Raw genomic sequence first — 23,279 nt, forward strand, 5'->3', positions numbered from 1 at the left:
CTGAGGGGACGGGCGGGGGCGGTCAGCAGGGCACTGCGGGGGACAGGCGCCTCGAAGGGGCTCAGGGCACGGGTGTGCTCAGGGGGATGGATGCTTCGATGGCGCTGTGGGCATGACGGGCTCAGGGGAGCGGGTGCCTTGAAGGAGCCGCGGGCATCACGGGCTGAGAGAAACAGGCACCTCAGCAGGGCTCCAGGAACGAGGTCTGATTGCGCCCGGCTCAAGCGGCGGCGACTCCCGGCTCCAGGCAGGGCTGGCGGGGGCGGAGGCAGTGGGAGCGTCAGCAGCCTGCGACCGAGGCGGAAGAAGGCGCCGGGCGGCTCCGCGTGTGAGGAGAGCCGGGCCGGGCCGGGCTTGGGGAGGTAAAGGGCTCGGGGCACGGGGAGAACCATCCCCGCGGGGACGCGGGGCGCTGGGGCCAGGGCGTTCCTGCCCCCGGGGCCGTTACGGGTTAACGCTGCTCTCCCGCAGGCGAACGCCGCCTCTCACCCCTTCCCTGCCCAGCCCGTGCTTCTCACCTGCCCGCAGCTGGGGTTCCCGGGTCCGATGCGCTGCTGGGGTGTAGGAGCCGCATTACCGCCCTCGGGATACGGAAGGGGCTGAGGGCAGCCCTGGTATCGGGGTCGCCTCTGAGCGGGGGCACGGAGCGGCTCCCCAGCCTGCGTGCGCCTGGGCAGCGAGGGGGCCGTGCCTGCCGGAGGTTCCCCGCCAAGCAGCCCGGCTTCAGGAGAGGGCAGGGGCAGCCTGCCAGGTCCCTGTGGGAGCTGCTCAGGGAAGAGAGATGTGTGCCTGCGTTGTGATTGAAGGGAACACAGAATCATGTTAGTGGTTTTATTTGTGAGGCTGCGAGGGATCCCCTGGGGCGTTGGGTTTAGGTCGTTGCAGCCATGGCAAACCCAGAGAGAAGTCCTGACCCCGTGTCGGGGGGCACCGCCTCGGTTTCCCCCCACTGCCGTCCCTCCACCGCCATTGCTCCCACACCGTGTGGCGAGAGCGGTGCTGCAGCAATCCCCTGAGTGCTGCCCGGGGGAAAATGTAACAGTGCGGGAGCCTCTGCACTGCCAGGCAATGGAGAATACTGGAAGTGGTGGTAGCTCACTGTGCTCCTTGACAAGGGGGCAAGGCAAAGAAACTTCCAAAATTCCTCACAGACACCAATTATACCCCAAATGTATGAATATAATGTAGCGGGTGAGGCCTAAGGGATGCGGTGTCACTTGGGATGTCAGCTTGCACTGATATGGACTTGCTGGACTTGATGATCTTAAAGGTCTCTTCCAGCCTTAAAGATTCTGTGATTCACTGCTGTGACTATTAGCTGTGGTAAGTGTAGTGGCTCAAAGGAAGGCAAGGGAGCTGGGAACCAGCTGGTTGGTGTAATCAAAGGGAGAGGAATTCGCTCAGTGTTCCTGCAGGCTTGCTACAGGATTCTTTTGCACATGGGTGTAACTGCAGTAAATACTGTGAAAGAAATGGATTCCGTTCGAGGTCCTTTCAGATGACGCTTGTGAGAGCTGAAAACTGCACTGCATTAAAAGTATCTGGAATGAGAACTCTGAGTATCATTTATGAAAGATTAAGACATGAACATAATCATAGGGTGCAGGCTATAAAAGACGGCATTTGTTCTATCTCACAAAGTCCTTTGTCTATACATTTCTGAATTCATGGGATGCTCTTGTTACTATTTCACCAGATGTCCAGACAAGCCTCCTCTGCCTTGGCATCTGAACACCTTATGCAATAAGCATGTCATAAGCTTTGGAAGTTTCAGCCACAAGCACATCAACCTCAGTGACTGCAGTGGAAAAATTATAAATCTAGCTGCTTAACAGTAAATCGAGCTACACACAGGAACCAGACTATAGACACCAGATTACACTTTGAGAACTGAATGTTTTTAATTGAAATGATGAAGCAGGACCAAACTCTTAAACATTCAACACAAAAGTACATGAATTCAGTAATTGTTCTGAAAGTAAAAGTAACACTGCTTTTGATTCTGCCAGGTATGGTGTACCAAAATCTGACTTTCAAAGCCTTCTGTCATAGGCTTTAATTTCTAACTTTAGTATCCCTGTTACTTCATTAAGCAATTCTTGCATGAATTGATCAACCTGCAGCTCAGACAGTTAGCTGCTTTATCTGAAAGGCAATATCAGGTTTCATTGTAAGCCACCTTCTGATTTCTAGATTGTCTTCTCAAAGCCATCAAAATTTAATTGTAATTCTCTAAAACAGCTCTGAGACCATGGGGCTGAAGTGATTCAACTGTTGGCATTAGCTTGCAAGTGGTTGTTTACATTTAGCTGGAGCAGAGATCACTTCCCAGACAATTACTTTGCACCCCCAATGGCAAATTAAAGGCCACAATATTCTTTTTCCATGTAGTTAGTCAAGTTTATGCATAAATTAATGTCCTTAGCCTATCTCTAAACGTTCATTTGGAAAACTTTCAAGTACACTTTTGTTAGTGGTCCTAATAGCTGGTGATTGAGGTCCAGGCAAGTAGCAGAATGTCTTTATGTTGTAAATCATCAAACAATAAGCAAGAAGATGGGAATAGAAGTTAAACTTAATAACATGCTCTGAGTGCTCAGGAACTGTAATTGAACAGGGTGCTGAAATTGGTACTAACCTGCGGTAGCATTTTGGAGCAGGCTGAGTAAATTACAATGTATCTCCTGATTTTTCTTTAAAATGTACCATAAACCAAGAAAAATACTTGTTATTTTCAAATCTGTGGGATCCTTCCATTGATTGTAATTGGATCAAGAGTACAGTGGAGAGCAGCTCCCTGAACTGCCTGGAGCTCTCTTGTAGCATCTTATCTGCACACTGTGGTTTTGTTCTGTATTGGAGAAAATAAAATCACTTGGTTTTATGCCTGTAGGTTCAGCTCCACTGTGGTCCTGTGGAACTCTCCTGACATATTTATTCTTCTCTAGGTGACAATCATCAGCCAACACAAGGTTGTGACCATGAGTTTTGTGGAATATGGAGATACGATAAAGGATGGTGACACGGCTATTGTGTTCCTGGGCCACGAGTCCATGTTTCCTGTGAAGGTGCAGCATGGCTCTGTAACACAGACTAAGTATGGGGTCATCAGGCACTCCACAGACCTCATAGGCAAGAAATATGGCTCCAAAGTGACCTGCAGTAAAGGAGGATGGGTGTTCATTCTTCATCCAACTCCAGAACTGTGGACCATGAATCTCCCGCACAGGACACAGATTCTGTATTCCACTGACATCTCCATCATCACCATGATGTTGGAACTGAAGCCAGGCTCCATAGTATGTGAATCAGGTAATAATTACTATGTTGAAATCCTTTATTAAGAACTAACACCAACACTTTCATGAAAAAAACAGGGTTTTCTTTATATTTTGCAAAAAGTTGCACTTTCTTCCCACTGTGATACATTTTCCCTGCCCACATGTTGAAGAATGCTATGTCATGTGCACATGTTATCAACTGGTTCTTGAAAAATTGGTGCTACCTCAGCATGCAGCCTCATTTATGTGGGTATAGCTCTGAGCATGTGTTTGGGTAATTCATCTTGGAACAAATATGTAAACATTTTCTTTTCCCTTTTCTAAAACTGTCATTAAGTACTTAAAAATGTTTGTAAATACATGATTTAAATCAAGATTCAGACTTTGAATTTGCAGTTTCAGAGGATGTAGTTGAGATAAACTGGTGAAACAGATTCTGGTGATAGGGTGTAGAACTAATAAGATAAATTGGCAGTATTTATATGTGCTACCATGTAAGTACATAAATTTCATTCTTCTTTTTCCAAGTGTAATCTACTTGTAGCACCACAACCTCATGCAAAATCACTGATTAAATACAATCGATGACGTGTTCATCACAGGGCTGTGTTTTATTTCTAAACTTGCTTTAATTTATTACAGCTTGCATGATTTTGCTTGATTTGGTAGTAAGGAGTGAATATTGACATAAATGTTATCTTAGTTACATAGAGTTTATAATAATGTCTTCCTAACTTTATTACTACAGGCAGTATGAGGCTTGCTTCATTTGAGAAAATCTCTGTAGTTTGGAGAAATAGCAGCTGAGGTAGTTTGTCCTTGTTTTTTCTGGCTGTTGGAGCATTTTTGAAGCAGTTTCATACACCTCCCTCTCAAGCATAGATATGGCAAAGGATCAGCATGATAGGGCTGTGATGCACTGTGCTTTCTTACATTCACCATTTCCTGTTCCCACTCATGCATAATTTTGGGCAGCTTTTCAGGCATAATGACCACTTTCCAACACAACTGAGACAGCACTTATCTCTGCACCCAGTTGGGAGCCAGGCAGTGTGTTTAGCTGCTTGCTGTACAGCAGCTCTTGAAGCAGGCACAGCCCTGTGCAGAAGCCTCTGATACTGTGAAAATAGCTGGGTCCTGTGAGTTTGTGATTTGGTTTGCAGGATGATCAGATGGTTTTAGTTTTGTCATGGGAAGTTTCTGTATTCATCAGCTCTTCCTCTCCCTGCTATGTTTAGACAGGATGGGAAAAGTAAACAGAAAATTATTTGGGGGGCAGGGGGAAGAGATTGGAATTGCTCCATGTCCTGGCTCACTCAGACTAGTCAAATGTACAGAGCTGGATATAAAATATTTTCAATAATGTCAAAGGTGCCTAGAGAGGATAAAAATGTTTAATCTCTTGCTTATCTAAACATCTAAGAAATGGAAACACTTGATGATTTCCAAAAATGTTGTGAGTCAAAAGTCATAGCCACAAATCAACCATTTTTGCTAAGGGGAAACTGTCCCCAGGTTCATTTTAATGCTTGTACTGACATTGTATTGCAACTTTCCAGGCAAAGTGAACACTTTTACAGCTATAGTTATGCTTGTATTGCTAGCAAGGTTCACTCTTCACAAAGAAAGGAAAGAAGAAATAGTACTATAATAAATCCATCTGACTGACCTTGAAGCAGGAGACCTTACTGCAGATTTACTGTGAATAAAAAACTTGACAGGTATTGACAACTGGAGCCTGTTTTGTGGTGATGTAGCCTGATATAGTGCCTGCTTTGTGGGGATGTAGCCTGCTTTGGTGCCATCCTAAATTCTATGGTGTTTGGTGATCCAAAATCATTAGCTCTATATCAGCCTTGTGTGGGCTAGACAGAACCAGCCCAATGGTGATGAGTAGAAACAAGACAGGAAATCTGGTATAGTAAAACTTGAATCTGCTTCCTGCTGGTGCCAAGTTAAGGTGTATTTTAAGCATTAATTAGCACAGAGGTCTGTATTTTTTATTATTTGAACTTAGATATACAGTTGCTGTATGAACTGGCAAGGCAGGCTCTGTACAGCATGCTGGGCTCTTTTCCTCTGGACTTAGTAACTCAGCTGTAGAGGTGTGTCCTGTATTTAGCCATTGTGAGCTAGCAGAATGTTGAATTGGTCTCCCCAGCTGTGAGAAGAAATGATTGAAAAAGTAAGAGGAAATACCCTCTGTGTCATGTTGAAATGCTGTGAATATAAATGATCTTCTGCATGTGATTATAAAAATGGAGTAGAATAACCAGAAGGATTAATTTTATGTTGCTTTAATTATATAGTTTAAATTGATTAGTCAGTATTTGTCCTAAAAGATACAAACATATATTAATATTGTTTTTACTATGTTTAATCATCTTCAGTAAACACATAAAGAGCAAGCTTGTCAGCAGCACATGCATAATTAAAGTGACCCAGGCATGCTCTGTTGAGGAGGCCATAAGGAGACTCTGCATCTACCTGATGTTTCATGACAGAGGTGTGGGAATATGATCCTTTTTCTGTCTTCTGCTAATTTCTAATTTATAAAGGTATGTTGAGTTTTAAAACTGTTAGCACTGTTACTACAGCTAAGATCTTTTTAAAATATTGGTCCCTGCTCTAACAAATTCCACACTTGGATAGAGTTTTTAACAGCCCTATCTTTCCAAAATTATGATACTCAAAATAGTTGCTTAAATATCTGTTATGAGTGGCCCAATAGTATGAAAGTTTCATTGTTGTCAGGTAACTCTAATTATCCCATTTGTGTTTATTGCATGTGCAGCAATGCCTAGATAAAGGAAAAGGCTAAATCTTTCCCTTCTGTCTCACCCCACTCTCCAAATCAACTTCCCAGGCTAGGCTCTCTGTAGGATAATTCCATTTGACAGCTGATTTTGAGGGGTTCACGTTTATTTTTAATACTATACTGGAATCAATATGAAACCTTTCAAATATTTTTCCAAGCAAAATCCTTTTCTTTCCAGCCCCCACACATCAAGGCTTCTTACTGTTCTCACTCCATGGTGAGATGTAAAAGAGTGCCTGTCTTAATAGTACAGCATGTGAAATCTCATTTAATCTGATAAATCTCAGAAATATTTTGGCTTTGATGGAGTGTAGTATTTAGACAAAACATAATTTAGTCAGAAGTACTTTAACCACCATCCCAGTGATCCTTCAGCATTCACAAAATCAGACTCACGTGAGCAAAAACGTTAATTGGATTTTTTGTTTCCCTTTAGCTAAATCCCAAATTAAAAATTGCTAAACCCTGTTCATTGGTGCGCAGCAATGGGTTTCTGAGCTGAGGGACTGGATTTCTGAAGGCTGAGAGCAGTTCTGGCTTCTCATGGTTTCTCAGAGAAGGAGTAATAGGAGCTGCCACCCAGCCTTACCCTAGTGCTTCTCAAAAACAATTATGAAATTTTCAGACTCACAGCCTGGGTATAGATTTTGTTAAAGAGTACACCCATAAAAAATTAATGAGGACTTAATGATTAATGAATACTTAATAAATGATTAAGAGTTTATTGTGGAGTCCCAGTAAGTCAGCTGTATGCTTATGACTCTTCTGAAGTGCTTATAGACTTTTTGACAAATGCTGCTCCTGTCTTCATTATTTTTGTGTCATAAGTACATCTAAATTGTTTGCAGCTCTGTTTTTGGTGTAAAGTACAGATCAAAGTTAATTTGATTCTGGAATGTGCCCAAACTAATTATGTCTGTGTTTTATAATGTCTCCCTTATCTACCTCTTAGCAGCTGTTCAGGTTAGAGTGGGAGAAGAATTAGAAAACCCGATCCTTGTACAGCACCTCTTGAAGTATTAGGAGAGCCTCATCAGTACAAATGTCATAAACCACAACATTCTCTTGCCACACCAAAGCACTGAACTGGTGCTGGGGCCCCAACAGAGGGGCAGCAGAAAAGATGGGCATCTATTGGAGCAAGTCCAGAGGAGGCCATGAGGATGAGCAAGGGGCTGGAGCACTTTCCCTATGCAGACAGGCTGGACTTGTGCAGCCTGGTGAAGAAAAGGCTCCAGGGAGATCTTAAAGCACCTTCCAGTACCTAAAGGAGCTGCAGGAGAGCTGGGAGAGGGAATTTTACAAGGGCACTGGGTGATAGGACAAGGGGTAATAGGTTTAAACTGAAAGGTGAATTAGGAGGAAACCCATTACTGTGAAGGTGCTGAAGCCCTGGCACAGAATGCCCACAAAAGCTGTGGATGCCCCATCCCTGGAGGTGCTGAAGCCCAGACTGGATGGGTTTTAAGCAACCTGGTCTAGTGGAAAGGTGTCCCTGCCCCAGACAGGTGGGTTGGAACTAAAGAATCTTTAAACATTGTTAATCCCAAACCATTCTGTGAGTCTGTGATGATTCTATGAACCAAATCTCTGACCACATGAGGCACCACTGTAGTGTATTCAGACTTGTGGCTGTCATTAGCTGATGAGGAATGCTCTTCATACCCTAAAGTGTTTGTTTCCAGACTTTCTGGACTCACTTTGATCTTGTAATTTCACCTGACCACCAAGTACACTTCTCATGCCTCTCTGAACCTAACCCTGTTGTTAACCATATTATGTCCATTCTGTAGAAGATTCCTTCCTAAAAAAATCAGACTTCTGAATCTATAAGGAAAATTTGTCTCTTCACTTGAATCTCTAAAGAAAAAAATAATTCTTCATATTCTTTTTAGGCAGTGCCAGTCTTGAAAATCTCCCTACTCTCCTTCTCTCAGCTCCTCAGTCTGGTCAGTGAGCAGTGGCCCTCTCTGACCTCCAGCCTGTTGCCTAAAATTCAAATGCCTGCTTCAGCATGGTGTCTATGACACACAGGCAGATAAGCTAATTTTCTGTCAGGGGAACTTCTTGACTGCAAAGTGAACATTTTTCATTAGGTATTTTCTCATTCATCCATCAGTTCAACTCCGTGAAATTCTCTCCCTCCCCCTCTTCCTTTTCTCTGTCCCTGCTACTCCTGTGTCTTACCTCTGTTACCATGATTTGGACCCTTGACTATCTTCCCAGGAAGATATTTGGGTTAATTTCCATCAAATGCCTAATGTCTTTTCATGTATTCATTATAAGTCATTACACAAACTTGTCATGTAGAGTGAGCAGTCTTTCTGTTCAGTCTTTCTGTTTCTTGACAGATTTTAGCTGTGGAGTTGTTAGCTCCGTCTCAAGATTAATTTTCCCCTGGTTTTGAGGCTCCTTCCGTTCTCATGGCTGATTCATGACCTATCTTACTATTTGCTAGGACTAAGTGGTGTAGCTAGGAGACAAATAGAACAACACTGTCATTGTTTTGTTTTATTTACAGATTTCTGAATATCTTAGGTAGCCAAATTATGCATCAGAAGCTTAAGCTCTCCTAAAATGTTATGAGGTATTTTAGAGACCCAGTATTAAATGACACTTTGCATACTTTTCTTTTTTTTCCTGTTTCCAAGCAATATGAACCTTTTTATGCACTTAAGAGCTTATTCAGCTTTATTCCAAAATGCTTTTGCTTACACACAGCTGTACACATCTATAAATCCTAAATGACAATTTGTAGCCCTTTTTTAAAAAGAAGCACCACGATGAGAAACTTCTAGGGAAGACAAGCCAAGCAGTAACCTGCAAAGAGAAAATGTAGTGGAGCACAGAATCAGGTCACTTATATTTATGGCATGGGTAGGATTCCAGGAGATTAGACAAATATCGTTTGCAATAAGGAAACAGAAAACAGTGTAAAAAGTACTTTGACTTTGTATCTTATATCAGTTAAGTGCTGTGATGCTGTGGTGACAGTCTTGGCAGCATTCTGTGCTGAAATAACATGCTTTAGTTTTGAGCAGCTCAGATATTGTCCACTTCAACTTTTGAGAAGGTGAGAAGTTATTTTAACATGGTCATTGTTTCAAGATGGCTGAGGTGTGTGGAAGCTTCTCTGTGGAAAACCTCACACTTGAATAGGCAGAGAGTGAGAAGATCTGCTGGAGGTCAGGGCAGTTGAGAAGTTCATCTGATCAATACTGGCTTGTCTGCAAATCAGAAGGAGCTATCAGTAGGTGCTGAGCTAGAGTGTTTTATACAGATGTCCACTTGCTAGGACTGAAATCCTAAAGCTGCATATTTTAGGAGAGGGGCAAAAACACTCCCCTGGACCTTATATGTATCAGAGAAGGAGAATGTCATGTGCTTGAGCCCAAGAAGAAGGAAAGAGCACTGCATCAGTGTGCAGGGCCATTAGCCCCTAAATCATGGGTGTAACACAGGGGCTTAATTCCTGCCTCTGGACTGAAGTGGAGCCCATTCCTGGTTCACTCTGTGCTGATCCCCTGCACACTGCTGCCTCCTCAGATGTTGAGCTTTGAGTGTGGCATATTGGGGCCCCTGCAGTGTCTCATTAAATGCCTGCAATGCAGATGTCTGCTCTTTGACTAAGATGTTTGAGATCACAGAACAGTCAATGTAAAAGAGCATCACATTTTGCAAGTGAAAATTAGCAATGACATAAGTGCTCACCTAAATGAGCTCTAAAGCAGCAGCTGTGCTGCTAAGGTTGTCTTCAGTACAGTTTGAATTGTTGTTTTACTTCTCTTCTGTAGAGTCCATTCATGATTAAAACATGGTAGTCAAGTGGGCATTGTCCTGTGGTAGAGAGCAACCATTTTCTAAGGCTATTTATTGTGCAGGCTGTCAGAAAGGGAGCATCCTGGTGTAAAAATTATAATTGTTATAGTCTTACCTTCTGCTTTCTAGGTCATATCAGGAACATAGCAACACAGACATTTCACTGTACCTCTGTGAGAAAGAAAATCCACTGGAGTTCTTCCAGTTCTGCTCTTCTGATACAAAATGTTAATTTTTGAGTATCCAGTTTTCTGGTTCAGGTAATTTGTATACAGGTAATTCAGGAATGCTATTTCTGGTTTGGTAACATTCTGCTATGTCTGCAGTAGTACTCCTCGGGTTTTGTTACTGCCCTGACTGATTCTGTATCATGCTAGGATACATTTCATTTCCCAAGGAAACTTGTACCCAACTAGAACTTAGACCAAACTGGTGCCTAAGACTCTTTGAGTCATATTTTGCTTTTTATCAGTAGTGATTTTGAAATAAGGACAAAGAGAAATTGAGATGGTTGCAGGAGGACAAAAATATTGAATGTTGCACCTTTGTGGGGACACCCCTAATTAATTTCCTTTCTACTTGTTTCTGAGCTGCTGTAGTTCAGATTCTGTGAATATAAACATTCATTTCCCCTTCTACAACATCACAAAACCAGAGGGTTGAACCCCTGCCATGTGCAGACAGTGCTGATTGGGCTTTAGGGCTTGTGGCAGGTATGGACTCATGCCAGACTCATATTAATGGATCACATCAAATGTGCTGATCTATTGGGCACATGAGTGAAGGGTCATCATCATGTCACATGTCTGGGTTCAGAATGTATTTTCTGGGAGAGATTTTTACAATAGTGGGTGATTCATAACCATCTTGTTTCCTGCAGTTTTGAGAGTGTTGTCACGAAGAAGACAGGCAGCATCTTCAGAAATACTTCCATTAATAATATTAATGTGATAGAATTTGATAGATTATAATGTGATACATATGTATTGTTCTCATGTTTGTGGTAGCCAGTCAACAATAAATAATTCCTGGCAACTTTGTTTAACAAAAGCTCTGTCTGTAATAAGCCTGTAAGTGGTGACTTCCAATATCTTGGTTTTGGTTCAGGGCTTGGCTTGGAGTGTTTGTGAATAAAAGAAGAGTTTTAGAAAAGAAGCCAAAAATATTAATGGGTTTTCCTATGGAGGAGACAAATGGTATCTTCTGCGGTGTTTTTAAGAGCAGATTTAAAAGGAAAGTGATTAAAAATGTAAAAGAATATGAACAAGGAAACTGGATACATGCACAAGCTGCCTTGCTCTTCTGCTTACAGCCCAGGCTTGTTCAGTCCTTCAGATTATCAGGGAGAGATGCAGAAAGTGTGCAGCACTACACATTTGAGAGGTACAATAATTAAATTTCCTCATTTTACAATAGTCCTCAGTTGTGTAATCCTCCCTTTTGGCATGAAATGCAAAGGCAGAATTTCAGTCTTTAGCATCCTGGGAGCAATAGTCCCCTGCTTTTGTCATTAAAAAACCTATCAATGGAATACTATTTCTTTGTTATGCACATATATCATTGAGTTTTCACAACCACATGGCTGCTGTGCTACCTTTACTCCTGTGACCAGGGAAAAGTTCATTTTGTCATTTAGATCCTTCAAGTGCTGAGACAGGATGGTTTTTGCTGTATGTAGGTGTGCACATGTAGGTGTGTTTTGGTTTTTCTTTGTTTTGCCTGTACTTTCACTTTATTAAATGCAGTGTGTAAATGTTTCTCTCTTCTCCCGGACCTCTCTGAAGCCAGTGCTGAAATCTGCAGCTCCTCCATCCCTGCCTGTGCTGTGCTGTGCCGTGCTGAGCTGCGGCGATGCCCGTGTGCCCGCCGGGGTCAGGGCCCCCTCTCTGCCGGGGAGCGGTGCCGCGCTGGCCAACGCGGGCCCTGAGCGCTGTTTACAGTCTGAATGTGCCCCCTTTCAGAGCTGTGGGATTAAATACCGTGCCACAGCAGTGTTCCTCCCCTTGTGTGACTGGAGGGCAAGAACCTGGGATCTGCCACTGAACTCAGACTTCCTGCATGATTATGGAAAGTACTGCGCCAATTAAGCGGCTGTACCAGCCCCTGTGCCCCCTAATTAATTTCCTTTCTACTTTTTTCTGAGCTGCTGTACTACAGATTCTGGCCTTTATATGTTTTGTAAGATTTATGCTAGCTGAAAGGACTCTCCTCAGGCTGAACAGTCATTGAAAATAGCTAGAGACAGATTTTATTTCTACAGGAGAAATGTGTTCTAAGCACAGGATTATGAATCAATAAACACAGAGAATTCAGGCTTGCTGTGGGGTTTTGAATTTGGGGGATTACTCCATTAAATGCCACTTGAGTGACTAATTTGCAATGAGAACTGGTATATGGGTGTTTTCTTAAGTGAAAATCTTTGTTATTAGTCATCCATCTATTTAATATGCCAATGGATAATTTAAAGTAAGTTTCCTAAATTATCAAACTAAAACAAGGAGTGTCTTGTCAGTCCCTGTTTGTGTGTGGTAGTTGTGGTTACCTACAATTGTGTGACAGATTTTGTTAGACTAAGTTAAGCTTGTGTAGGTGAGTATGTGTGTAAGTGACCTGTGAAAACAGCTGTTTGATCAGTGTGGCTGCAAGGAGCCAAGAGGCCTTGGTTTGGGGTAATTCCAGTGGGAATTGAGGATGTCTCTTAAGAGATCTGTGCAAAGCAAACCATATCCTGAAGGCCATTTGTTTGCATGGATATTAAAAGGATTTTCAAGCACAAACCCATGCCAATATATTTTCTTTGTTTAGTAAAGTATAAGGTTTTGAAAATCCATTAAAATTTGCCTTAATCTCTTTTCGCCCTAGAAGAGCCTGACACTTGGGAAAAAAAACCTTTCCAGTTAATTTCCCTGAATTTTTCCTGTTGCATTTACTTCCTCGTGTTCTCCAGTGCCAGTTGTTAGAGCTATAGCTGACCCTTGGCATTAGTTTCCTCCTCCAGGGAGATGGGACAGATCCTGGGTTTGCAGGATTTTGTAATGAATGCTTTGAGGACCTGGAAGAGTGTTTCCTAGGACACCTAGTCCCTCCCTCCTTGTGCAGGAAGGACTGTTCTCTTTCAGGAGCTGAACAAGTGGTTTGTGTTCATTTGAGTCGTGAACAAGTGTTCTAAGCAGGAAGATGAATGCAGAAGACTTTAGTTCTGATGTTTGTCCCTGACAAGCCCAATTTCATGAGTTGTTTGTCTTCCCCAGGTACAGGCAGTGCCTCCCTCTCCCACGCTCTCATCAGGACAGTGGCTCCCACTGGGCACCTGTACACGGTGGAGTTCCACCAGCAAAGGGCTGAGAAGGCGCGGGAGGAGTTTCGGGAGCACGGGGTGGAGCACCTGGTCACTGTCACCAACCAGGACGTCTGCAAAAACGGCTTTGGGGTCTCCAGCATTGCAGATGCCGTGTTCCTAGATATTCCATCTCCATGGGAAGCCATAGGACATGCCAAGTCAGCATTGAAAGCTGAAGGTAACTGCATTTTTCTCTTTCTGTGCGCATATCTCTGCCTTTGAGCCATACACTAGATGTGCTCCCTTCCCTGGTGTGATCACTGTTCTCAAATGTCAATCTCCAGGCATTTTTAAGGCTATAAAACCTTCAAAAGGCTTCTTCAATTTACAGTGGAAGATTTGAAAGGAGAAGAACAATTTTTTTCCTACAGGCCTGTGAGAACTGCTACAATTAGCATGGGCAGTTTATAAAAACTCCTTTGAACCATTCTCAAGTGCATTTTGCTAGATCTGAGGTGTGTGGGAAGCAGAAGTAACAATAAATGCTGAAGGCAAATTTCTTTGGCAATTCAGTAGAAAGGTGTTTGTATAAAAGGTGTTCAACCTCAGTTCACATCAATCATTGCAGATTTGTCCCCATTTAACAGAGCACCCCAAGGGTAATGTTAAAAATGAAGTGGTTACACTGAAATATGCTTGCCAGTTTATGTCCTAAATCTTTGTGATTGGAGCTAGTGAGAAGTTTGCCGTTGGATGCAGTGGGAATGGAACATAAAGGATGTTCTAGCTTATGCCAGTTACTCTGGGATTCTGACAGCAAGTGAGAACTGATGTTGGGATTTTGCACAGATTTCATCACTTTATTATACCTCTTTACCCTATTGAAAAATAAACTTCAGTGAATAAATAATTCTTTTATCCTGAAATAAGTTTTAATTAAGTTCACAATTTTGTGGATCTGAATTAACTTTTGCCAAATTGCTTACATCTACAAAAGTGACTTCTCTAATCAAGAGAGCATGGAATGCTGAACAGTGTCCATGCTGGGACATGAGTTTAAAAAAAACTTGATTATGTGCCAAGGCCCAATTCTTTGTTAAAATATATAGTCACAGGCTGGACTTCAAGTGAATTACAAAGTCTTTGTGAAATCACAAGATTGAAGCTTGTTCTTAAAGGTCACTGAATGTGCACTGCCTTGCTGAGTCAGGACCAGCCCAGCTGTTAGGCTACCTCAGCTGCTACTGATAATTTTCTACAGAGCTTTGTGATACTCACGTAACACACTGCCTTTAAAAAGTGAATAAACACAGTGAGCCTTGTTAGCACTCTGTACCTGCAATGGTTACAGTTCAATTTGTAGCAGATTTCCAGTGTGTCCTGAGGGGGAAGAAAATCACTGCACTGTACAATGCCCTTCCCATGCTCAAATTATCTAATCTAGTGAGCACAACACTCAGCTGACTTCCCAGCTTAGAAGGCGCTGCATTGCGCAGTCCAATTTGAATTATTTAAGTGGTGCATGCTTAGCATACTAAGCAGGGCTGCTTGAACAGTTCCAAGTTTTGAATCCTTGTCTCACTCTAGCATTTGAAATCCTAGAAAATGTAATACAGTCCCAAACCGGCCGTACCATCTGGCTGTGCTTTTCTGTGCTTTGCTACAAGGTTACATCTGCTTAGGCAATATAAATAATACTTCAGAATCCCACATTTTTGTGTTTGTGAAGTGGTGTCATTCACTTCATGAGCCACTCAAAAGGGGAAGTTGCTGATCCTTGCTGCAGTTTTTGCTGCAACCAGCCTCCCATGACTGAGATCTGGTACTGATCTAAGGCTCCTCTTTTGGGCAACTTTGTACCTGACTCAATAGGTGCATTTTTTAAATTTTGCTATTTTGCATATAAACAAAAACCAGTTTTCATATAAAATGTAATTGATTGTCGTAGTAAAATGTAAAAACTTAGACATTTTCCTGTTTTATCCTGAGTCATGGGAGTAGTTTTGTTGTGGTTTTTTTACTGCTGTTAAAGCTAAAATATGGCAGAAGGTTATCTGTAACTGCTTCCCTTTCCCTACCACAGGCAGATAATTTAATAGTGCTCCTTTGTTTTGTTTTCAAAGAGTGAAGCTTCTGCAGTACAGCCTGTGCACATTCTGCTGTTACTGTTCCAGGGTTGGTGTAGTGATAAAGCATCACTGCAGGAAATGAGTTCCACTCTTTTCTGTCCACGCCATCTCTCTCAAATCTGGACAGGGTCACATTTGAAGCATTCCCACTGTGGGTTTTGTTGTGATGTGCCCTGCAAATGTCACAGCTGCACTGCCAGATAGTGGTAATTTAGTCCCTGAAGTCTTAAGGTATTTTGAATTAAATGAGAACTAAGCAAATTCTATATATAGCATTAGCTACTCTCTTCCTTAAAACCTCAATACTCACAATAGAGTTCAGCTGAGATGATATGGGAGAGTTCTCAGCCTTACAAAACCTTATCAGATCAGTGTTCTCTCTTCCACTTCAGCTCAAGGTCCTGAATAGTTGCCACTCCTAGTAGGCTGAGTGTTAATGATCCTGTTTACAGAGTGCAACTATCACTCACGTTGTGCCTTGCAGGATGCTGTAAATACACTGCTTGGAGCAGCTTGGCCTCCCATTTAAAGCACTGCCAGCCTCTGAAAAGCTGAACAAATAAAATGGCACAGGAGGTTTGTGACTGGAAGGTTCTTGTTCTCTGGTGATGCTTCAGGTTTGCATCTCAGCTGCATCCTTTTGTGCTGATGTCACCAGTCACTCTTCCAGCAGAAAAGCTGCTTGTGGCATCTCTGAGGCACTGCTGCACTGCAGAACTTCCTTTCATTGCCAGACCTGCACTGTTTTTCTTCTGCAGCATCTGCTGATTAATGCTTTTTTGTTGTCATAGGTGCTGTTCCCCATGTCTGACCTCGGTGGTTTTTGCAAAGTTGACATTAACCCCTTCAGGCTAAACTTTTAAAAATTAGAAAATGAGAAAATTGTGAGGTAACAAAAATATCCTCAATATTCTACAGTTCTTAAATGCCCTGAAACTTTTGACTCACAGTCATTTCTCAGCTGAGTACTGTAGTGCTTTGAATATAATTCTGCACCCACCTACTCTACTCTCATAAATACTGTCTATTTCTTCCAAAGCTGTGCAAGATGAGGGAGAAACCCACTGGTACAATAATTTTCATACAGATTTTAAATTTTCAGGTAGGGGGATGGAAAATTACAGCCATGTATTAGGGTGGATTAGCCTCTTATATTTTAAGTTGCTCCTTATGGTGTTTAACAGTCTGAGTCACAAAATTATTAAAACCACCTCTCTTTTATTTCCTTTCTTTCTTTAAAGATTTTACTCTTTAATTCAGATTCTCCATTCCCTCTGGAGCATCATAAAGCCCCTAAATTATGAGTTTATCAAATTGTGATCCTTGAAAACAACTGAATCAGGTAACACGGTGCTCTCAATTCTACCCCCAGAACTCTGCAGATAAATTTCACTTTGAACATCTCCCTCTTTGGGCTCTGCACTTCCATGTCCATGTAGGAAGCCTCACTGGCTATTTTTCTTGATCTCCAGGGAGATCCCAGTTTTAAACCACCCAGGTGTGGCTTTGAAGCACAGCTTCTGTCCCTCACCACATGAAGGGCTTGGACTCCTAATTCATCCCTAGCTTGGGTCTGTCAGGGCTGGGTAGGTCAGCTGCACACACAGTGGGCCTGCCTGAAGTGATTCTTTCACATGTAGAGAGTCAAGCAGAAAGATTCCTGCATCAAAATCCTCACTGGCCAGCCAAGCTACTGGCTTTGACACAGTTTGAAGGAAGTAGTTTGGGATGAAAGGATCCCTAAAGAAAGTTGTTAGGTTTTCTTCCCCAGTATGGAGCCGACTGATTCTTTAATTTCCTTGTTACATGCTTTTACCAGCCCACAATAATGAGCAGGAGTAAATTCCTTTTGAATGATGCACCTACAAGTGCAGAGGTTAAGGTCACATTTGCAGAAAATCACATCAAGCTCCTATTAATGAGCTGGCAAGTGATTTGGAGAAAATTCTCTTTTCTGAATCAAGAAACATCCTTTAATTTCTTCCAACAGCCAAATCCTCTAATTTCACTTGTCAGGGAAGCTACATCAAATCGCCCACGAGCACATGCACTTAAAGGACATTCTGTCCCCTTTTGCAGAGACAATATTTTTGTCACAGAGTAAATGCCACAGTGATGCTGCTCAGTGACTCTCCTGCCTCACCCCTACACAATGATAATGCCTGTGTGGTTTTTTTTTTTGTTCCTTGAGATCTTTGTAATGTAATCTTCCAGTTATGACAATGCATTGAAGTCCCAAACCCAAGCTGTGTTCTTTTGCCAGAGGTAAAAATGTTGTGCTGTATTCTTTATGTCACAGAATCATTCTAAAAATTACTGGCCATTTTCTCTAAAACTTAATGGTGCTGCACTTCATGTGCATCATCTGAATAATACTGAAATGATGAAAGAACCTGTCAGAACACTTGTAACACATACAATAACCTACAAAAATAAGAGCACATTTCTTGGACTTGTTTTCTGTATCATAAGCACACACTGGAGTTCTTGTCAATAATAGCACTGAGATTTTCCACACCTGAAACCTAATGCACTCAATAGCTAAGCAGAACTGGTAGAGATATTAGTCCTTGCTCAGACAAACCACAAACAAAGTTGTTTGTTAGAGTTGCACAGGAATATTCTGGCAACTTTTGAGGCACTGGCTTCTTGTAGAGATGCAGTGGTGGGTCCCTCAATTACCAATTAGATAAAGTCTGTTGAAATGTACTGTATGGATGAAAATCTTCTGCTTCCCTCTTCCCTTAAGCTCATTTTTCTAATCATTCCAGTCAGAGTTGTACTTCCATTTTCATGTCCTCTCAACCCTGTTGGTGGTTACAATGACTGCCAGGACTGTGTGGGCTTGTTCCAGGCTATGGATTCAGGACATTTAACCTCTCCATTAATGCTTCAAACTAACTCACTCCCTGTAAAACTGAAGGTAGAAAAAAACTTAAGTCTTTCATACAGTCTCATTATTCTCTTCTCCTCAACTGTAGCACTTGTCAGATGCATTATACATGAATAAACACATTTTTAGACAGCTCTTGAGATCAAAAAGCTCACACAGCTTCCCAATGTGAACAGGATTAATCTCTCATAATTACTATATCAATTTATGATGACACACAGATCTCATTAACCAAATTTAGAAACGGTAGCTCTCCTAAAAGGAGAGTTCTGAAGGAACACAAACCAAATTTGTACAAAAAAGTTTCCATTCAGATGTTTTCAGTGCTCTCTAGTCTAGTCCATCCCTTTGTGATCCACAGACAGAGCAATGTGCCCCAGGGAGGAGAGTGGGGGAGTTCGTGTCTTTTCTTCATTCACTGAGGAATCCCTGGCAGGGCAAGACAAAGCAGTGCACATTCAAGTCCTTTAAGCCCTGGAAGCCTCTAGGTGTCTAAAGGACAAGAGGGCTCTCAAGAGCCTGAGAAGTGTGAATGCTGAAATCTAGATTTATATTTGTTTGGTGATTGTGACAGAAGGGGTGTTGCCTGGCTGTTAGTCCAGCTGGGTACAGAGGGCAGCCCTCAGAGTGCAGAATTCAGAAGCATCTGCTCTGTTCAAGATTACAGTGTCTCTGCTCCTGGGACAGATGAGCATCTCCTTCTGAGTGCTGGTTTTCTACTTTCTTTTTTGCTGGTCTAAACACACCACAGGAATTGAAACTTCCAAATGTTTCTATTTTAGACACCCTCTCGCAGTCTGGAGCTGCAATTTCATTTTTGCCTTGCAGCCTTCTGCTAACTGTAGCTTTCCAATCTTCGCTCCTAATATCTGCTTAATCACATAATTCCAGCCTGTAGCTGCAAGTCAGATCTGGCCTGCCTGGTGGTACAGAAAAAGCAGAGGAGACTCCTCTCCCACTTGTTAGGATCTGTAAGGACAGATGCTTGATGGGTTTGCTTCTAAGCCCTTTGTGGGTACATTTATTTGGGAGGAATGCATAAAATTAATGAGAACTATAGGCATGAAAGGGGAAAACAAAATTGACAGAACTATTAACCATTGGATGGTCTCAGATAGATGGAAGTTCACTCTTTTCTCATCTTTCACACCTGAGAAACTTCCAGCAGTGCAGGAAGTAAAGTAATAATTTTTGTGCTTGCCTTCTGGATATTTGCTGCTGCAAGCAAGAGCTTTCTCCTTATTAAACGGCTTGAAAGGCTGTTTTCTGTAACCCTACTTCCCCCAGCAGCTGTGAGGAGGCAGCCTGATAAATCTTCACCAAGTTTGGTGTTGACGTGCTGTGCTCAGCTGACCGGCCCCAGGCAAGGGGAAGGGTGCTCTGCCTTTAATTGAAGGCTTGACAAGAACCGTAGGTGGCTCTGCAGCTTGCATGGCAACAGCTGTGTGCAGGCTTTGAGTTTTTGACTCTAAATCCAGAGCATGTGAATTCAAAAGCCTAAACCTATCTTCAGACCCTTACAGTCAGAATAAATAAAAACAGGCTTACTGTAAATGTAAATATATTATGCTTTCTTTATTGCAATATAAAACCTCAAAACCAAAAAGCCTGAATGAAGTAGTAGTCTCTGGTCTCTCAGATTCTTGCTTTGCAGACAAAGAGTTATTGTGAGCTGACATTTAGTTAAGTCAGACATTTGTTCAGTTCCCTACACAATAAGAATATAAATTCTTTCTTTGTAACATGTGTGCATCATACTAGCTTTCTTATTATGTAACAGAATTTTTTTCCTGAGCTTTTCTGTTTTACATCTGCAACCATAGAGCAGAGTGTGTAAGTTCTTTGGGCAGGAAAGATTAGCTGTCAGATTCAGGAACATTTTGGTAGTGCTGGCCATCCTGATGAATATACAAATCTAATTTCATGGGAGTTAATGGACTGGGCGTGCAATTAAATCAGCATCAACAGACTTGGTTCATAAAGACACATACCAGCATTAGTTTTGCAGGTGATTATTAGATTTGAGTTTTAATTGTCACTCCAGGGAATTACTTGTCCAGGGTACTTTGTTCTGAAGATTCATGATAAGAACCCCTTGGTGCAGAGACTTTATTTGAGGACTAAAATTAAATCCTGCTTAGTGTATGGTGGATTAATGGTTGTGGAAAGTGCTCTTCCCCAGGCAGCACCAGCACATCATTGCTGCACAGTAACTGGAGTGCTACAGTGACGCTTTCAGACCTGATGCTTTCTTTTTTTAGAGATCTGACTTTAGAAACGAAAAAGAAAAAAAAAAGGGGGGGAGTTTGAGATAAAGCAGGCTACATGTAGTCCTAGCATTGCCTCTATTTTTAGCAGGATGCTTTGCTCTGGCTTGCACGGGTTCTTTAACTGCTTAGATGGCTGGCATTGGAAGGTTTGACTGGAGCCCAGGAGAGGACTGGGGAGGAATGTAAATCAGGCCAGCAGGCATCTTCATCTAATTGTAATAAATGCAACAATAGCTGAAGCTGCATTGCCCAGCGTTCCTTCCTCCTGCACAAAAGCTTTTCAGGAAGGGCAGTTGCCTTGGGGGACACTGTGTCCTGGGTGAAAGCACATGCCCTGGCCTTATGGCAGACAGTGTCCTTATAATTCTTTGATCTGATTTGGCTGTGGCTTTTCAGAGTAAATCTGAATCATTCTATTCTCAGCTGTTAAGGTGACATTGTAGCACTTAGAAAGGTGTAGGGGGCCTATTAGTAGCCCGTATTAAGAATCAAAAATCAGAACTGTGCATAGACAAGGAGACAAGTGTTAGTTTATCACTTGAAAGTCTTGTCCTTGAGTTTTACAACATTTTGTTGTAAGCCTGCACTGGATGTGATATCCAGTAAAGTTCAATGCTCAGGAGACATGTTGACTAAAAGGGTAAAGCCTTAACAGCACTCCATCTATGGCCTGGAGAGCTGCCTTTATTCTGTGCACGCATACCATGGTCCTCAGCAAACACAGCCTCTTTGTCAGGGCGTGTGCAGTGCTGGGGCTCCAGCCTGGGCACTGTGTGGAGAATGACTTCTGGCTTTGTGTATGTGCCAGCTGCACTTTGGTGCTCACTCCAGAACAGTGGAGACTGATTCCAAAAGAGTTGTGCTCTATAGGGACCAACTTTAACAGTTTTGCTGTGAGCAAATGTGGAGGGCAACATGGGATGTGGAAGATGAATGAAGTTGCTGGTGTTGTTTTTAAAGGGTCTGAAGCATCCTGTGGGGTTGTCGGTGTTTCATTTTGTGCTGACACTTTAAACCAACAAAGTTGCCATGTGAAGATTTTCTTGAAGAATGTTTCCACTTTGTCTGTATAACAGTAATTCTATGGGTATCTGTGAGAATTTGAAAAAAGATGAAAAGTGCTTCATTTTGGCTTTTGCCCTCTTTTCCACTACCTGTCTTCTTTTGCAGGTGGCCGCATCTGCTCCTTCTCCCCCTGCATTGAACAAGTTCAGAGAACCTGCCTGGCCCTGGAAGAATCTGGTTTTACAGAGATTAACACCTTGGAAATTCTGCTCCGAGTGTACAACGTAAGGACAGTTAGCCTGCAAATCCCTGACCTTGGAAAAGGAGCTGAGGATAATTCCAGCCCTGGCTTTGACAGCGGCAGCCCATCCCATCAAGGCAGCTCGTGTGCTAATCTGCAGCCAGGGACTGTGCAGTTCAAGAGTGGTGTGCCACTGAGGGAGGTGGTTGGGCACACTGGGTACCTGACCTTTGCCACCAAGAGCCTGCTCTAGTACCTGCCCAGTTTGTGCAGTCTGGAGTGGGGTTTGAGTGTATTCTGTTTTCGTGGCTCTTTTCTGTATGGCATCCAAAGTTTCACTTGTCAGGGAATTCCATATATAGTCAGATTTGGTTGGAATATGCTTTGTTTAAATAGCACACAAGCATTAAGCAGAGCAGCATCAAGGGAATGTTGAAACTCTGGAATGGTGCTCCACTTGCTGCCAGAAAGAAGATAAATTAATAGCAAATGGCCATTCACGGGTATGTGCAGAATTAAGGTCTCTCATAAGTAAGCAAAACAAACAACAGACAAATTACAAATAAGTTGAATTTTTTCCTCCTTTTTTTCTGAATTACTTTCCCAGGTTTATGTTTTTATTTTTCCCTAGCACCACTGGACACTATTTCTTTTAACTTCTCTAGTGTCTGTGTTGCTCTGAAGAATGTGCAAGTGCCTACTTCCTCCATTTTAGATAAGAAAGTTCCAAGATTACAGGGTTGCCAGCACAACTGTTCACAGAATCAGTGTTTCCGTGGAATAGTGTTCCAGGGGATTATTGGCAACACTCAGGAACACAACCTCTCACTCCATTCCAGGCTGGCATCTGCAAATCATTTTGACTACACAGAGGTCAAAGAAGTGTGGTAATTGTTGGATTTAATGTAAATTGGTATATTGTGCTCATCATTTTGTAGTAGAAATTTGAACCTGGATCCACACGGTCATGTTCTAAGAGAACAGCCACTTTTATAGCTGATGAATCCACTGTGAAAATTAACTGAACAGCTGGCTAATACTATCTGACCAACTCTTTGTAAGTGGTGTGGATGAGTTTCCAGTTGTTTGGTGGTTTATTTCCATTATGGTGTATTGTTTTCCTGCAGCTGAATGACAGAAAGATTATTTTTGGCAGAATTTCTGTCTCCAAATCACATCAATAATGCAAACTTAGTAAAATCCTCAACCAACCTTATTAATTAAGTTTTCGGATCATTTACTCTTTGGTCTTCCATACAGAGCTGGTGGGTATGAGGAACTGTTTGAATGCTGGATTACATTTTGTATTTATATATTAAAATAATAATGCAAATTTATTGAAGTTCCTTCTTTTTCTCTTATTTAATTTTTAATAGTAAACTCACAAATATTCCTATTCCAGCAACTAGTGCTGCCACTCAAAGCATTTAGCTGTGCCTTGCATGTACCTGAGCATATTGATTGCTGGGCAAGGGAAGCAGCCATTCATAAAGTGCTGCCTGAACATGTAACCTGATATCCCTCCCCCTTTCTTGACAAAAAT

The 23,279-nt window shown here is 42.2% G+C and overlaps 1 protein-coding gene across 1 annotated transcript; it reads left to right on the top strand.

The window, feature by feature from the left end:
* Positions 1 to 247: 247 nt before the first annotated feature.
* On the top strand, positions 248 to 23,051 carry TRMT61A (tRNA methyltransferase 61A). The gene is made up of 4 exons (XM_058807365.1): positions 248 to 362; positions 2,949 to 3,312; positions 13,170 to 13,436; positions 21,661 to 23,051. Exons 2-4 carry the CDS (start codon positions 2,982 to 2,984, stop codon positions 21,987 to 21,989), a joined length of 927 nt encoding a protein of 308 aa, XP_058663348.1. The 5' UTR covers positions 248 to 362; positions 2,949 to 2,981; the 3' UTR covers positions 21,990 to 23,051.
* The last annotated feature ends 228 nt before the right edge of the window (positions 23,052 to 23,279 follow it).

Source organism: Ammospiza caudacuta, chromosome 6 (genome assembly GCF_027887145.1).
Source record: "Ammospiza caudacuta isolate bAmmCau1 chromosome 6, bAmmCau1.pri, whole genome shotgun sequence".
NCBI classification, from domain to species: domain Eukaryota; kingdom Metazoa; phylum Chordata; class Aves; order Passeriformes; family Passerellidae; genus Ammospiza; species Ammospiza caudacuta.